General features: G+C 36.5%; 3 protein-coding genes across 3 annotated transcripts; 2 read left to right on the top strand and 1 right to left on the bottom strand.

Annotated features, from left to right (window-relative positions):
- Positions 1–3,682: 3,682 nt before the first annotated feature.
- On the top strand, positions 3,683–5,382 carry LOC148767610 (uncharacterized). Its single transcript, XM_088824865.1, has one exon. It carries the CDS (start codon positions 3,801–3,803, stop codon positions 5,295–5,297), a length of 1,497 nt encoding a protein of 498 aa, XP_088680991.1. The 5' UTR covers positions 3,683–3,800; the 3' UTR covers positions 5,298–5,382.
- Positions 5,383–10,569: 5,187 nt separating this feature from the next.
- LOC148767609 (putative disease resistance RPP13-like protein 1) lies at positions 10,570–14,050 on the top strand. Its single transcript, XM_088824699.1, has 2 exons — positions 10,570–13,438; positions 13,983–14,050. The coding sequence occupies exons 1-2, from the start codon at positions 10,570–10,572 to the stop codon at positions 14,048–14,050; spliced, it is 2,937 nt and encodes a 978-aa protein (XP_088680825.1).
- A 979-nt stretch (positions 14,051–15,029) lies between these two features.
- On the bottom strand, positions 15,030–15,814 carry LOC148767608 (putative WRKY transcription factor 46). Its single transcript, XM_088824697.1, has 3 exons — positions 15,588–15,814; positions 15,365–15,469; positions 15,030–15,180 (listed from the first exon to the last, which is right to left on the bottom strand). Exons 1-3 carry the CDS (start codon positions 15,812–15,814, stop codon positions 15,030–15,032), a joined length of 483 nt encoding a protein of 160 aa, XP_088680823.1.
- Positions 15,815–16,858: the final 1,044 nt, after the last annotated feature.

Raw genomic sequence — 16,858 nt, 5'->3', positions numbered from 1 at the left:
TTTTGGTAATTCGACAGCTACCTGTCGAAAATTGGTTGAATTTTCGACAGCGACTTGTCGAAAATTCAACCAATTTTCGACAGGTAGCTGTCGAAAATTCAACCAATTTTCGATAGGTAGCTGTCGAATTTGAACTGTGAATTTTTTTTTTTTTTTCCCTATTTTTATTTGCTTGTGTTTATATTATGTATATTAATTTTTATTTGTGTGTTATTTTGCAGTGGAAGAACCACGTGAACCTCGTATACCTCCGACTGTCTCGAACCGTAAGAAGAGGAAGGAATTATCCGATAGAGGCAAGGGCATACCAGTCACGACCAAGAAAAAGACCACGACCAAGAAGAAGTCTGGAGAGGGTTCTTCGTCAACGAATCCGGTGCCGGCTCTACCTTCGACTGTAGAAGTTGGTGATTCGAGCAACGAACCGGTCCGAGGTCCCGAGATACCGGAATTGTACACAAAATTTGATAAGCACATTGCTTATCATATTGTGAACGGAGGGCCAGATCGTTCGGAGCGCGGCTCAGAATTTCGAATACGAAATCACACAGGAACTTTGAAAGGTTGGGAGCCGGCGCCGTTTATTACAGAGGTAGTACAAAGATGTGGTTTAATGTCAGTTGTACAGGCATCGTACAATACTGTGGACGGCCATCTACTTAGAGCCTTCATAGAGAGATGGGAGCCAGCTACCAACACATTTCACTTACCTGTTGGAGAGATGACCATCACACTTGACGATGTGAGTACGTTGATCGGTTTGCCAGTTGTTGGGCGTACCGTAGCTTGCGAGCGTTTGGTCCGTGATTCCAAAACGATCCCCAGTACTTTGATGTTCGAGTTGCTAGGTGAGTACCCGGACGATGTAAACAAGAAGAAAGCGGTCAAGTTGGAATGGTTGAAGGCTAAATTTAGCAAAGTGACCATGAGAGATAGTGCGGAGAAGAGGACATACGCCATTCGGGCGTATTTGTTATTTTTGCTCGGGTGTACTATACTGTGCGACAAGACAGGCAACATGGTAAGCGTTGAGTACCTAAATCTTGTATCTGATTTGGATCGGATCGGCGAGTATGCTTGGGGCACTGCATGTCTTTGCCGGTTGTACGATGAGCTTTCCTCAGCCTCACAAAAATCAACGAACTCGATGGCTGGCTGGCTGACGCTCTTTCAGTCATGGATTTACGAGCACTTTCCTTATTTGGCGGGTGGCACATTGAAGACGGAATTCGAGGGGCCATTAGCGAGCCGATGGGAGCCTCAGTCAAAGACTACTTCAACGCCTGAACGAGCGTCGTACCTGCGATCTCGATTAGATGATTTGATCCCCGATCAGGTAACATACCAGTTTAATAATTTGTTATTACTACTTAAGAAGGTTTTTAAATCTAATTTTTTATTTATTTTACTAGGTTTTATGGTCACCGTATACGGCTATTCGTGATCGTTTCCCGATGCCAGATTCTGCTTGGTTTAGTGGGATGATATGTTGCATGGACCACTTCGAGGCATATTATCCGGACAGAGTGTTGAGGCAGTTCAACCGGGTGCAAATCATTCCAGGTCGTGCATACATGTCAAAAGATATGTACAAAGCTCTAGTTAGCAAAGGTCGACCGGTCCAGAACTCAATTTTCGTTGCGTACGGCGAACGATTCTCTGATCGGTGGGAGGAGTATTGTCTGGACGAGGAGTCGGGGTCCGTTGAAATTGAACTCGGGGAGGCGGACACTTCGCCGGACTACATGAATTGGTTCCGACCCAGATGCATGTTACAACTGAGTAGGCATGGAGCCCATCCACCTCGACCCCAGGCGGATCGACCTCGACCCCATGAAGCTCGTCCAGAGGGTGGTACCGATAAGGAGGTCCAACTTTCACAAATTTTGGAGTTGGTGAAGGGTACACTTAGCGAGGTGCGGGGACTTGCGCCATCCGACGCTCATACGGTCATGTGGGGGACCCTAAATGATATTGTCAGATTGATCGAGCCGGATGCCCCACTTCCACCTCCTTCGAGCTCGTCGGATGCCCCACCACCACCTCCAGGTAGCTCGATAGGGCCAATTCCACCGCCATCGAGCTCGTCCGATGCCCCACAGGCGGGTGTGAAACGCGTGTTTAGTAGGAAGAAAAAAACACAGGATTAGTCTTGTATTTTTTTAGATGGATGTTGTTTGATGGATTTTATTTGATTTACTTGTTTTTTAATTTAGTTTTATATGGATTTTGGTTGTTTTAAATGAAAATATTTTTGATAATTTGAATTTTTTTTTTGTCCAAAAACACTTAGAATATGTTTTTTATCTTTCATTGCAATATATTTGGGGTTAATTTCACAAAAAAAAAAATTTGCAATTTTTTCAAAAAAAAATAAAATTTGATACAGATCAAATTCGACAAGTAAATCAAATAAAATCCATCAAACAACATCCATCTAAAAAAATACAAGACTAATCCTGTGTTTTTTACACCCTTTTGGCACTTTGCACCCTTAAATTGCAAAATTGGCAGATTGCACCCTTTAAACATAAATTGTTTGGCACTTTGCACCCCAAATCACTTTTGGCTTAGAAAAATTACTTGCAACTTGCTGAAAATCTGGAAAATGAACAAATTTGTAATTCTCTAATTATCTATCTTCTTCCACCAATTCTTAATCATCGTTCTACCATTTTTATCCTTCGTCATTTTAATAAAAAAAAAAAAAACCTAAATTCTTTTTAGCCATTTCTAATTGCCATAATATGTAAATTTTGAACTAAAACTCAAGAATGGTCGTAATACATAGACAAGAGTTCGATACCACACCTTCAGAAGATCAAGTTTTATTCCATTGTAACGCTATTTTCTAATCATTTTTCAGATCCATACTATTCAATGGGAGCACAAAATTCCTCCCATCATGAAACTAATAAGCACCACCTCCTTGCCAACAAATAAACCTCCCAATAGCCTTATTGTGTCATTTGACTGATTTATCACTGAAAGAAATGTCTAAAAAGATATTAGGAGTTTTTGATTAAAGGGATCATGAAAGATAAAAATGGTGGAAAGGTGATTAACAATTGGGAGAAGAGGATAGATAACAAGAAAATTATGAATTTGCCAATTTTCCATGTTTTCGAGCAAGTTGCAGGTAAGTTTTCTAAGCCAAAAGTGATTTGGGGTGCAAAGTGGCAAACAAGCTATGTTTAAATGGTGCATTATGCTAATTTTGTAATTTAAGGGTGCAAAGTGCTAAAATGGTGTAATCCAAGGGTGCAAAGTGCTAAAAACCCGGTAAAACAGGTACAAATTGCTGTGTTTTTCTTCTCGAATAAGATCACAACTCAGGTGCAGCAACGCAAGAGCAGAAAAAGTTTTTCTCTCAAATAAAAGGGACGACATAAAACAACGTTGATGCTGCCCTTCTTATACTTCCTTAGGTGGATTAGTAGAGCCCTACACAAAAGTGGAGCCCATTAGGTTATTTTATCTCACGTAAGAAAAAAAGAGTTGTGTAAAACAAGGAAAGTCTTAGTCAATTAAATTCCTTGTTAATAAAACACTTAGGCAATTAAATAAATTAATGACAAAATAAGAGTTTAAAGAACTAAGGAAACTTCCCTAGTTTTTATACACGTTTTTCGCACACGTGTTGAAAAACCGAAATAGAATCCTCTCGGATTCTAACACATGGCATAGAAGAAGAAGACATTGAAAATTCGCAAGTTCCCCTAATAGATTACTGGAACTGTATTCGGCATCTTGCCCTATTTCTTCCGGATTACGGATTTTCAAAAGATAAATTGGTACAAATGTGGATTGCCGAAGAATGCATCAAACTCGAAGTGACGAAACGAATGGAGGACGTGGGTAATTTGTGCTTCGACTTTTTGCTTAATCAAAATATCATCGTACCTGCAAAGCCAACTGCTGCTTATCTTTCCCATTACCAAGTCAACGGCAAATCCAAAATTGCTAGGTTCATTATCCAACGAGGCGATTACGTAAGAATCCGAGATGGTAATGAGTTGGATACGACCAACCAAGAAATCCTACACTTAACATGGGACTGTCGTAAACATGGCGACGCTTTAGTTGATGATGCTCTTACAAAATTCAAGAAACTTCGCACACTCTTAGTTGTCAATCTCTGTATTCCGAGGAATAAAATGTGCAATTTAAGGTTTCCCCACTTGAAGCTCTTAAAAACATTGGATCTGAGCTCGAGCAACATAACACACGTACCGTGTTCCATCAAGTATTTGGATTCTTTGAGATTCCTAGACATCTCCAACACTCCCATCGATCAATTGCCTCAGTCGATCGATCTTCTTCTTTCTCTTCAGACATTAAGATTGAGGGACTGCCCTGGAATCGACGAACTGCCACGGGGATTCGGGTCTTTGATTAATCTTCGCCACCTGGACCTCCAGATTTTTGGCCAGCTGAGGGTCATGCCTAGTGGGATGGGAAACTTAACCAAACTCCAAACATTAGATGCGTTCATCGTGGGGGAAACCGACGATGGGTGCGGAATAACGGAGCTGAAAAACATGAACGAGATCGCCGGGTCGTTCTCTATCCTAAATCTTCATAATGTATCTAACGCGGAAGAAGCAAAGGCAGCTGCATTGTGCGATAAGAAACGCATAGATAATCTGTACTTGTATTGGGGTAGTGTCGAAAACCCCGATGCAACCGACATCTTAGAATGTCTGCAGCCTCATTTTAACCTTAAAGTTTTAGACATTTCAGATTATTGTGGTTCGAAGCTTCCGAGTTGGATAACCAATCCATCTTTTGTCGATCTTTCCACAATATTCCTCATAAGATGCATAAATTGCGACACGTTGCCCTCGTTTGGCGAACTGCCGTCTCTTAAGAGCCTCGATCTTGTGGAGATGACAAGTGTGAGGGATATTAATTCCCTATTCTGCAGAAAGTCCGAAACTCGTGTTAAAGTTGCATTTCCGAAGCTAGAGAAATTGAGTATCGACGACATGCCGAACCTTGTGGAATGGTCTGGAATGGAGGATGGTGATTTCCCATGCCTCAAAGATGTTACGATTGGATCATGTCCGGAACTTACGGTTCTTCCGTCTCTGTTGCATCTCCGCTCACTCGAATCATTGGAAATAAACGACTGCGAAAAGATGATTTCTTTGCCTGAATTGCCGGCTTCGGTTCAAGATCTCAGGGTACGTTGCTGCCCTAAAATGAGTAAGCGGTTGTACTACAAGGATGGAAGACGAGAGATTGCACATGTAAACAACATTTGGATTGATCTTGAAAAATTATCTTTACATTAAAAAGTTTGTGTCTGAATTATATTTTTACATTGCTTTCTACTTCTCTGGTTCTGGTTAACTAGCAAGTTTCACGTGTCTTATTATTTTATTTATTTATTTATTTTTCCATGGATTACTTAGATTTTGCATTTGTTTAGTTATATTTTTTTTCAAATAATATATAATTTAAGGTAAATTTCAAACCCCCTGAATGTAGGCCAAATTACAATAAATACCCCCACCTATCCGTAATTACTAAAATACCCCCAATGTTTGTTTCCGTCTTGCACCAACCTCCTTACGGTGTCTGATTCCTCATAAAATATTTTTGAGTCTAGGCAATATTTTCCGAAAAATGTCAATTGTACTCCTGCAGACGTGGAATTTCTTTTTAAGGGTCAAAATTACTCTCTAGTAAAAAAGCTTTCGTGAAAAATCACATCATAAGGGGGTTGGTGTACTATATATTGGAACAAATGTCGAGGGAATTTTGGTAATTACGGATATTTGGGGTACTTTTTGTAATTTAGCCTAAGTCCAGGTGATTTTCATAATTTACCCTATAATGTATATGCCTGAGAGTCATGACTATATTTAGGGTAAATTACACCTACACCCTTAAGGTATACTAAAATAACTTTAAGGTCCCTCTAGTATTGATAATTACAGCCGCACCCCTAAATTAATTACCGGAGCCAAAATTTCATGTCCTGGGGACCGATATGCACTATATTTGTTTTCCGCGGGGGCATTAATGCTACCATGATGAAAAATTATAAATCTTTCTTATATAAAGTAATAAGGATTTAAGAAATGTTTGGGAAGTCATGTCACATCTTACCTTTCTATGTTGTCTCCACCACCGCCTGAAAATAATAGTCCGGTAGAACCTTAACGGAATAACTTATCCAATGTATTATTCCGTTAGTGTTTCGGACAATGTTTCAGGGGGGGTGATTGTAATTACCAATACCACAGAGACCTTAAAGTTATTTTAACATACTTCAAGGGTGTAGGTGTAATTTATCCTTATATTTATTTAATTTCTTTGGGTAAATTACACCAACAACCCCTGAGTTATGCTTAAATAACTTTAAGGTTCATGTGGTATCGATAATTACAATCACCCCCTGAAACATAGTTAGAAACTCTAATGGGATAATGCATTGGATACATTATTCCGATACAGTTCTAAGGGACTACGACTTTTAGCTAGTGGTGGAGACAACATAGAGTTAGGGGGTGACATGGCTCCCCAACATTTCTTCAATCACTTATAGCTCTTTGTTGTCTCCAAACTTCCTGAAACTAATATACCATTAGAATTCTATCGGAATAAAATATCAAATGCATTATCCAATTATTGCTTCTAACTATGTTTTAGGGGAGTGAGTGTAATTATCGTTACCACAAGGACCTTAAAGTTATTTAAGCATACCTCAGAGGTGTGGATGTAATTTACCCAATTTTTTTCTTAGCAACTTTTGTTTTCTTCTTAGCAACTGTTTCTTTTTGTTTCTTAATGCTGAGAACTGAGAACTTCTTTTGTGGTTACGGCAATATCTTAAGCAATTTATGTTACATGCTACTTGAAACTATGTTTATTTTATTGTACTGTCTCTTTGCATAAATTAATTGTATGATATTGTATATAATAGACCGTCAAAATATATAACAAATTTTGAAATTTCATATCTACGGGGCATTACGTATGCGCGGTGCGACTCCCCTAGTATATATATATATATATATATATATATATATATATATATATATATATATATATATATATATATATATATATATATATATACACACTATTCTTACTACTTTAGTTGATAATTTACAGTATTTAAGACTTAATTGCTTAAAATATCACATTATTAATTGTTTTATAAATAAATAAAATTATATATGATTAATTTAATATAAAATAAGTTTCTAGTTATTGTGTACTATGAATGATCAAATAAAATATTTCAATCATATTGAATATAAAAATGTAAATGTTTGCTCACTAATACAATATTTGTATGGGTTCTTCTACACGTTAATGGTTAAAATGACCTTGTTTCTCTTAAACGCTTATATATGTTGATAATAGAATATTCCAAGATATGAATAAATTATTAAGTTTAAATTAAATTATTCGTAGTTAACTCAAAAAATATATTATTTTATACATTATGTATAAAATTCTACCAAAATGTACATTAATATACAATGTTAATATATATATTTCAAATTTCAAATAATAAATAAGTTTTATTATAAAATAAAAGAATGGACAAATGGATAATATTAAGTTTAACGAATTAATTGCATGATCCATGTTAATTGTTTTAATATTTAATGCACTAAAGATTCATCAGTTGATTAACTTGATTCGATGATAAGCTAGTATGGGCATTTTTAATACATTTAAAATTAACATCATTATACATCATTTCAATAATATATTTTAATAATTTTAAAATCACGAGACATACCAAAAAAAACATCATCATACATATATTTCATAAAATAAAATAAAATAAAAAGAAAAAGAAAAAATGCAATGTAGTTAGGGGTGTCGGAATGCAACTTTGGAATTCCACAGATTCCGATTAAAAAATATCCGAATTTAGAACCGTGCATTTTTGGCACGGAATTGGAATTTTATATAAAACTACCAAAAATTTCGATTCCCGACGACTTTAGTTACAATTATTTTGATTATTTTTCGAAATATATAATATAATTTTCTGATTTATTTTTGTAATTCCATAATATAATGTATGTTATATTTTATATGAAAATTTTGACTAAGGGTCAAATAAACTAAAAACCTTGAAAAAAAATAATTAGTTTCAGAACTATCTGTTGCATTTTTTCTTATATAAAAAACCATGTGTTGTATATTGTTTTTTTTAGGGTAAATTACCCCCATATCCCTGAGGTATGCTTAAATAACTTTATGGTCCCTGTGGTATCGATAATTACACTCACCCCCTTGAAACATAGTTATAAACTCTAATGCATTGGATACGTTATTACGATATAGTTCTAACGGACTATTGGTTTCAGGAAGTGGTGGAGACAACAAATAGTTATGAGTGACTTAATAAATGTTGTGGGAGCTATGTCACCCCATAATTCTATTGTTATCTCCACCACTAGCTAAAAGTAATAGTCCGTTATAACCCTATCGGAATAATGTATCCAATGCCTTATCCCATTAGAGTTTCTAACTACGTTTCAGGGGGTGAATGTAATTATCGATACCATAAGGACCTTAAAATTATTTAAGCATACCTGAGGGGTGTGGTTGTAATTTACCCTTTTTTTAGTGTTTTTATGCATAGTCCCTGACCAACCATTTTTATTATTCTAGGTTCAAGGGTTATATCTCTTTCGCCAATTTTATCCCTTAAATATGTACTATAAATAAATGCGAAATAATGTATATGGCTGTAAAATTAACACAATAATATTACTCTCAACCACATAAATATAATCTTTTGGATTTTTTGTTTTGTTTGAGTTGTTGACCGATTAACTTAATAATATTATTGTCTACTATTGTATTATAACTAAAAACACAATAATATTACTATGGTTGACGGTAATATGGATGACAATAATATTACTCTCAACCACATCAATATTAATTATTTTGGCTTTTTATTATGTTTACTTATGTTGAACGAACAACATATTAATATTACTCTATTACACAATATTAGTGATTTTTGTTGTGTAAATATTACTGTGCAACAGAGTAACAGTAATATAGTTAATATGACTATAAACGACAACAATATTACTATTTATTTAAACAAGCAAAAATATATTGAAGAAAAAAAATCAAATAAAAAAAAAAAAAAAAAAAAAAGTCAACACCGCCGGAGACCGGCGTTAACCGCAGGCAGAAAGAAGAAAAATAACAATAAAACGAAAAAGAAAAACAATCGAAAGAGTCAACGCCGAAAACCGGCAAAAAAAGGAGGAGAAAAAAAAAATAGTCAACGGCGGCGACGAACGAAATTGTACTCAAAATTGAATAATTTGAGAAATTTGGGGTGAAATTGAGGTTAAATTAAATAAAAATGATGAAATTAGAGCATATTAAAATGTGATGGGGTATTTTAGTCTTTTATAGACCTCTTGACAATATCATGATTTTTTGGCAAAATTTTTTTTTGTGTGGACCCCTTAGTGAATAAGTATTCCTTGATGGACTTATTTGTAATGAACTTTTATTTTTTCTACATATGGTTCTATTTATTGCAATTTTGGTAAATTAGTTTTTGGATTTTCATGTATTTCGCTATAGAATTCCGAAAAAGAGTGAAGACATTGTGTAAATTCTCTTTATGTCCAAATTTGTTTCAAGAGATTATAAAGTAATACAATTTTTGAAATTTCCGAAATTCCGCCAATTTCGAGGCATTTAAAAATTATAATGGATTTTTTCGGAAAAAGCCATTTCCAATCTATTCCGCCCGATTTCCACCCCTAAATATGGTCAACACTTCACATTTCAAGAATTTGGATAACAATTTAATCACTATATTGATGTTCCATGTAATTTAACTATATTGCTTTCCATATACGTTAATTATTTTGATTTTTTTTTTAAAATTAGTTTAAAGTAATTTAGAAACAATGTAAAAAAATAACTTCAAATTATATATGGGACTTGTTTTTCTGGAAGGTCCGTGACCAAGATAACTTCAAATTAACTAAAATGGAATTTTTATTTTTAATGTTTTTGGTATATATTATATTATATATCAACTGTTAAAAGTTTTTGTTAATTTTATTTTATTCAAAAAAGAATTAAAAAAAGAAAAGAAAAAGAAAATTGATCCCTTGCATCGCACTAGTGAATGGGGATACAAATGCTTTTGTAAATAAGAAACTAAAAATACACTAAACCACACACACATATGACATATATATAAGAGAAAAAGAATTACCGGATGAGAAAAAGAAATTCAATTTATGTAATCCGACAGAAAAACACGACTTTCAGTAATGTTCCACGAGGGTGCAAGAGAAGCGCACCTGGGTGGTTGAATGAAGCTTTCTCTGTAGACAGGCACCTCGGTGCCGGGATTAGCGCATCTGAGAAACCTGAATCTCTGTACTGTGGCACCATTGTGGTGTTTGCTTAAAAAAAAAAAAAAAAGTTTGTACAAAACAGAGACAGAGCCGTTTCCTTCTTGTTTTATGTTTTCTTGTCTTTGCTTTCTTTTCACTAAAAATAAAGCAAAGCTAGTGTTTGTTCATATTCGCAACCAGCAGAAAAATGAATCCTCTTCTACAAACTCCACTCCGAATACTAGGGCAGAAATTCGCAAGTCAAGCTGCGAAGCAGTTCTCTGCAGTTTGGAATATTGATAAATCGACAATGGAGCTGCAAAGAAAGATTGAGAAGATAAGAGCTATGTTGGATAGCATGGAAGAAATTAGATGGACTTCCTCTAACGAAAAGGCATGGAAGGTTTTACTGGAATTTGCGGTTTCAGTCGTGTACTCTACCGACGATTTGCTCGATGGAATTTATTTGGATGTTCTAAAATACAGAGCCAAGCTCTCTGAAAATTCCTCCAATGAAGGAGAAACGGAGGTAAGAAACATGCTTCTTTCGACTTTCGATTCAAAGTTGGCCACTAAAGTAGCAAATCGAGTGAAGAAGTTGGAAAAAATTGAAAGAAATATTGAGTCGCTTTACAATAATGAGAGGTCCAAGAAGGTTTTAGAATCTAGGCCTTACAGTTCTGTGGTGGACAAGATGCGTGTGGTTGGACGAGACATAGAAATTAAACATATTGTTGATACATTGTTGGCCGACGAGGGAGATGATGTTTCTGTCATACCTATTGTGGGTATGGCCGGAATTGGAAAGACAACTGTAGCACAAATTGCTTACGGTGATGATGTTAGACTTGGTGATAAATTTGATTTGAAGATGTGGACCTCTGTGGGTATAAATTTTGATATCATCAGCATCACAAGGTCTATAATAGAGTCTGCCTTAGGAGAAAGATGTGAGTTATCGAACATTGATTCCATTCAAATGAAACTTCAGAAATTGATTCATGGGAACAAGTTTTTATTGGTTTTGGATGATTATTGGAGTGAAAACTATGAGGACTGGGCCCAATTGTTTTCTCCGTTCATGTTCGGGTTAAAAGGAAGCAAGGTCTTGGTTACCACTCCTAGTACGGCCGTGTCCCAAATTGTCGGCACCGCCCCTTCAATCGTTTTGAAGGACTTAACCGATGAATATTGCTCACTAATTATCAAGAACCGAGTGCATATAGACGACTTACACTTGGAGCCTATTCGGATGGAAATAGCAAAAAAGTGCAAAGGGCTTCCTCTCATAGCGACGACTATTGGTACAATGCTCCGCTACAAGCGTGGTCGTACCGAGTGGGAGTACGTTTTGAGCTGCGATTTATGGCACTTGGCAGAGATTAAAAATCAAATCTTCCCGGTGTTAGCACTTGGCTATTTTCAACTTCCATTAGAGCTAAAAGCATGCTTGGTTTATAGTTCATTTTTTCCGAGTTCTCACGAATTCACAATGAATGAATTGGTTTTACTCTGGATGGCAGAAGGTTTAGTAATTCCCACGGGAAAGATGCGCCCGGAAGATGTTGCTTGCGGTTACTTCAAGAAGTTGCTATCGGCCGCTTTCTTCCGTCTCTCCATAAACCAAAATTCGAAGGGGCAAGAATCTTACAAAATCCATGATGTGATTCACAGCATGATCCGGTTTATATCCGGTGATATCTGCCTTTCCCGGGAAGTTGAACAAACAAGCAAAGAAGAATTCGTCTTCGAAGTTGAACAAACAAGCAAAGAAGAATTCGTCTTCCCAAAAGGAACCCGTCATATGTTTGTGGACCGCAAGATTGTGCATAATGTGGTGCCAAAAAACTCACACAAGAAGAACTTGCGGACTCTGATAGTGTCATCCAAAAGTAGTGACACAACCAAGGTCTCGTTTGATTTTCTTTTAGATATGAAGCACGCAAGAGTGGTAGATTTGAGCAATATGGGTATTGATAATGTGCCCCATTCGATTTTTGAAATGAAGCGTCTTCGCCTTCTCAATCTTTCTGGGAATCCTTTCTATGCGTTGCCCGATTTGTTTGGGCAGCTCACCGCTTTAGAGACACTAAAGCTTGAGAAATGTGATGGACTTAAGCAGTGGCCAAAGAACATGAAGAACGTCGTTACTCTACGGCATCTTATTTTTAGTGCACGTATGCTACAAAACATGCCATTGGAGTTTCGTAAATTGGTGAATCTTGAAACGTTGTCTGCGTTTATAGTGGGAAAGAGTAAAATTCATCATGGTATTCAACATCTTAAAGACATGGATATGCTAAGAGGATCCATTTGCATTGTAAATCTTGAGTATGTACTTAGTCATGATGATGCAAAGGAAGCTAGCCTACACACGAAGCCATTCCTTGACAAGATCGAATTTGTATGGAAGGCCGCAGTAAAAAATGGTGAAGAAGTTCTTGACGGTCTTTGTCCCCATAAAAATGTGAAGGAGTTGGTGATCGCAAATTATAATGGTGAAAAGTTTCCTAATTGGTTGAGCACTCTGCCCCAGCTTTCAGTTATTCACTTGATGCGTTGTACGAAGAACTCCGTCCTGAACGAATTGAGGATACTGGAAAATCTTAAATCGCTTGTCATTGAAGAGATGCCTATGTTGGACACTGTTAGTAGTCGGTTTTCCGGATTACTATGTCTGGAGTCTCTCAAGATAGTAAAGATGAAGAAAATGACTGCTTGGGGAATGTCTGTAGTTTCCGGTGAAAGTCGTTTCCCTAATCTTCGTATTCTTGAAATCAATGAGTGCCAAATGCTAAAGGAGTTGCCGGTGCTTACCGATACAAAACTTGAATGTCTAACAATCGTTAATTGTCCCAAACTTCTTTCATTGCCAATTGATGGTTTGCCCAAATCTCTTAAAGAATTGGTGATCTCAGGATGTGATAAGCTCAAACATACGTGCAGCGTAGGCGAAAGGGATTATAAAAAGATTGAATGGGTTGAGAAGATAACTATTGACGGTCAGACTCTGCATATTATCAAGTCTCCTAGCATGAAAAGCATTGTTAATCCAGATTCAGAGGACCGTACTAGAGGTATTTGTACGCGAAAGACATTTGTGCTCCATTTGAATTTTTATTTGCTTTGCAATTTATGATTAGTCCAACTGGATTTGTTTATTTGTGTTTCAGATAGCCGAGAATAGCGTGTACGTGAAGGGGGCATCAGTCTTAGGCTGTCATCTTTGGGACAGGTAGTTCCTAACTTAACTCATGCTATTTACATTGTTGTCCAGTAATGTGATTCGACGAATGAATATTTGAGAATCATAACCCCTAAGCTTTAGATTCAAATGTGTAAAGACCAAATTTGGAATGTAGGTAAGAGGTATATTCAGTAATAGACTTGCAATTTAAGTTCTATGATCGACCACTAGTTTTGGTTCCGAATTTGGTGTCGGCAATTAATGATATGATTTTGTTGCTGACAAAAAGCAAGGAGGTAATTATCATATCTTTCTATTGATTTATTTTTTAGTTTAAAATGTGAATATAGCTCATTTACCAGCATTCTTAGTTCAACCATATATGAAAAATGACACCTTTTGCTGATTAGTTTTCTTTGATAACTTGGACACAGGTTTTGAAAGCTCATTATCAGATGTTGTGGAAGTTGAGGATTTCTCTCCTACTGAACCCGGATTTTGATTTTTATGTTGTGGAAACATGAGATTTTTCATTTTTATTCACTCATATTCGGAATCTTAGCAGCTCTAGCTAGGCTCTCATATTTTTGTTGTTCTCCCGTGTTTATCGATGTGCTCGTGTGACTGTGTCAGATGTAGTTGTTAAATTACATACCCAGTTTTCAGGTGAGAAGAAAAAAAAAAAAAAAAGATGATCTGCACCTCACTTTCTGTAATTTTCCACCGCGGTGCCAGTTAAGAAAGATAACGAGCCCTAGTAAGCCCTCTCTCTGTAGACAGGCACCTCGGTGCCGTTTAGGCGCACCCGGATGCTTAGGTTGCAACCTAAATCTCTGTAGTGTGGCACCGCAGTGCCGTGTTATTGCACCTAGGTGCCTTAATAAATATCTTAAATTCTTTGGTTAATTATTTCTCATACTCTTATTTTGTGTAATGCGTTCCGAATAGTCTAAAAAAGCAAATAATGTTAGTTTGAAACATCATTTCAGATATTCATTTCCCGTAACTTGATTATTACATAGGGGTGGAGATCAGACGAATACGGTCGTAATTAGTACTTTTGGAAAAAATTCAATCCTTAGCATTTGAACTGAAAAACCAAACCAATTCAAATTTCATCCTGATAAAAAAAAGAAAAAGAACACCGAAAATCAAAATTTTGCTAGAAGATTAACCACACAAGCATGATGCTCGATCTCTGGCCGATTTTTGTGGACCCCACTCAATTCATGCTTTCGAACAATGAAAGTCCATTATGTTAAACAACTCGAGCGATTTCATCGCATTGCAAGCCCGGATATAATAGCGTTCCTATCTCTACTATCAAAAAACAACTCCCCGAGTACATTAGTCAAAACGCAAGCTCGATCATTCTCTAAAACTTTAATCACCCAATGAATGGAGTAGATTTTTTCTTCAATCCTATGTTGTAATAAAAGCATAAACGAAGTACTTGTCCGGTGAGGGTCCATTTTTGAGAGTCAAATCCCGAGGACTTGTTCGAGTGGTACATGTGCCGACCTCAGGCATGTATGCTTCCCTCTGTATGTGATATCAACTGCATTCGGCTCATATGCTGACATACGCACTTCTTTCATAGCCATACAACCTTCCCTCACATGATCTATACATCTGTAATAGGTTATGCACATTCAGAAACATAGGTTTTTCAGAAAAAAATATTTAACGATCATTTCTTAACATGTGTGTGTAAAAACCTTAAAAGACACGTGTATTATTTTGAAAGGGAGAGACCGTAGTATATTGAGCACAAAGAAGTAGATTAGATCAAGTAGCATGCATACATATTCGTCACCTTGTGAGAAGGGGAGCAAATATATATTCTCGGCCGTACTTCCTCCAACTGTATCCATCGTCGAATTCTTCGGATGGTACCTTAGGTCTCACTGTCACCCGTGCGCTGCAAAGAGACCCGAACAAAATATATGCTAATCGATGAAAATTTCGAAGAGTGAAGAACAACCACCTTGGATTTTATACATTTATGATAAATTTTTTTTAGTAAAAATATTAATCACCTTTCGTCTGATGAGGATGACACAACGTTGTACTGACATTGTCCTTGTGGAGCAAATAGTTTAAGAAGGGATAGAGCCTCCTCGTACGAGACCAACTTACTCTCTAAAACACTATCTCCGATTTTGGAAGAAGATTCTTTTAGATGTTTCACTTTTTCTTTCCCTTTGGTAATCTCGTTTACGAGTTTCTTGTATTCCTCTGAAGAAGAAGAAGATACGCTCGCCATTCTTATACCTGTCACGACATTGAAAGATTCAAACATATTTTTATATGTTCAAAGAAATAGAGAAGACCACAAGTTTGTAACTGAATTAGCTATTTTTGACAATTTAGAAAGAGTTTTGTAGATCTGACACCACATATGTAAACTTTAAACCAATTCTTTATAAAAAATAGATTATTATTATTAGACTAAATTAGGGCCACCTCTTAAGTAAGGTCAAATTACGACACTCTCTTCTCATATTTGGATAATTACAACCAACCCCCTCGACTATAAATCTTCGTACACGTTCATCTTTTATGGTGTCAAATTAAGCAAAATCTTCTTGATTCCGAGAAATGTTCTCTAGTTTGTACCCATTTTGTGCAAAAATGTACTATTGAAACAAATGTCGACGAAATTTTGGTAATTACGGATATTTGGGGTATTTTTCGTAATTTAGCCCAAATCCAGGGGATTTTCGTAATTTACCCTATAATTTATATGCGTGATTATATTTAGGGTAAATTACACCTACACCCCTAAGGTATGTTAAAATAACTCTAAGGTCCCTCTAGTATTGATAATTACATCCACACCCCTCAAACAATTACTGGAGTCAAGATTTCATGTCCTGGGGACCGATGTGCACTATATTTTTTTTCCGCGGGGCGTTAATGCTACCATGATAAAAATTTATAAATCTTATATAAAGTAATAAGCATTTAAAAAATGTTCGGGGAGTCATATCACCTCTTACCTCTATATATATACTAGTGATGAAGCACCGCGCAAGGCTTGGTGCCCGGTTGATTCGTACGAACAAAACATAAAATAGAAAATAATGGCAGCAGGCAACAGTGGAGGAGAAAGAGATTTCTTTGATTTCACTTCTACCAGTCTGGCGGTTAGGGGTGGTAAACGAGCCGAGCCGACTCGACAAAGGCTCGAACTCGAGCTTGGGTTTTTTTACCTCGAGCTCGAGCTCATGAGTTCGAGCTTCGGACAAGCACGAGCTCGAGCCCAATTTTAGTTGTTCAACAACTCGCGAGCTGGTTTTTTTTTTTT

The sequence above is a fragment of the Erythranthe guttata genome, chromosome 10 (assembly GCF_056151865.1).
Source record: "Erythranthe guttata isolate IM_541 chromosome 10, IM_541, whole genome shotgun sequence".
NCBI classification, from domain to species: Eukaryota; Viridiplantae; Streptophyta; class Magnoliopsida; order Lamiales; family Phrymaceae; genus Erythranthe; species Erythranthe guttata.
Note: the sequence above shows the minus strand (reverse complement) of the source record. Positions and strands in the feature narration are given on the sequence as shown.

Coding starts and splice junctions, on each gene's coding strand:
- LOC148767609 (XM_088824699.1), top strand. CDS start 10,570: ATGAATCCTCTTCTACAAACTCCACTCCGAATACTAGGGCAGAAATTC. Junction 13,439..13,982: donor TTCAGAGGACCGTACTAGAG/GTATTTGTACGC, acceptor ACTTGGACACAG/GTTTTGAAAGCTCATTATCA.
- LOC148767608 (XM_088824697.1), bottom strand. CDS start 15,814: ATGGCGAGCGTATCTTCTTCTTCTTCAGAGGAATACAAGAAACTCGTA. Junction 15,470..15,587: donor TCATCCTCATCAGACGAAAG/GTGATTAATATT, acceptor GTCTCTTTGCAG/CGCACGGGTGACAGTGAGAC. Junction 15,181..15,364: donor TTTGCTCCCCTTCTCACAAG/GTGACGAATATG, acceptor AACCTATTACAG/ATGTATAGATCATGTGAGGG.
- LOC148767610 (XM_088824865.1), top strand. CDS start 3,801: ATGTGGATTGCCGAAGAATGCATCAAACTCGAAGTGACGAAACGAATG.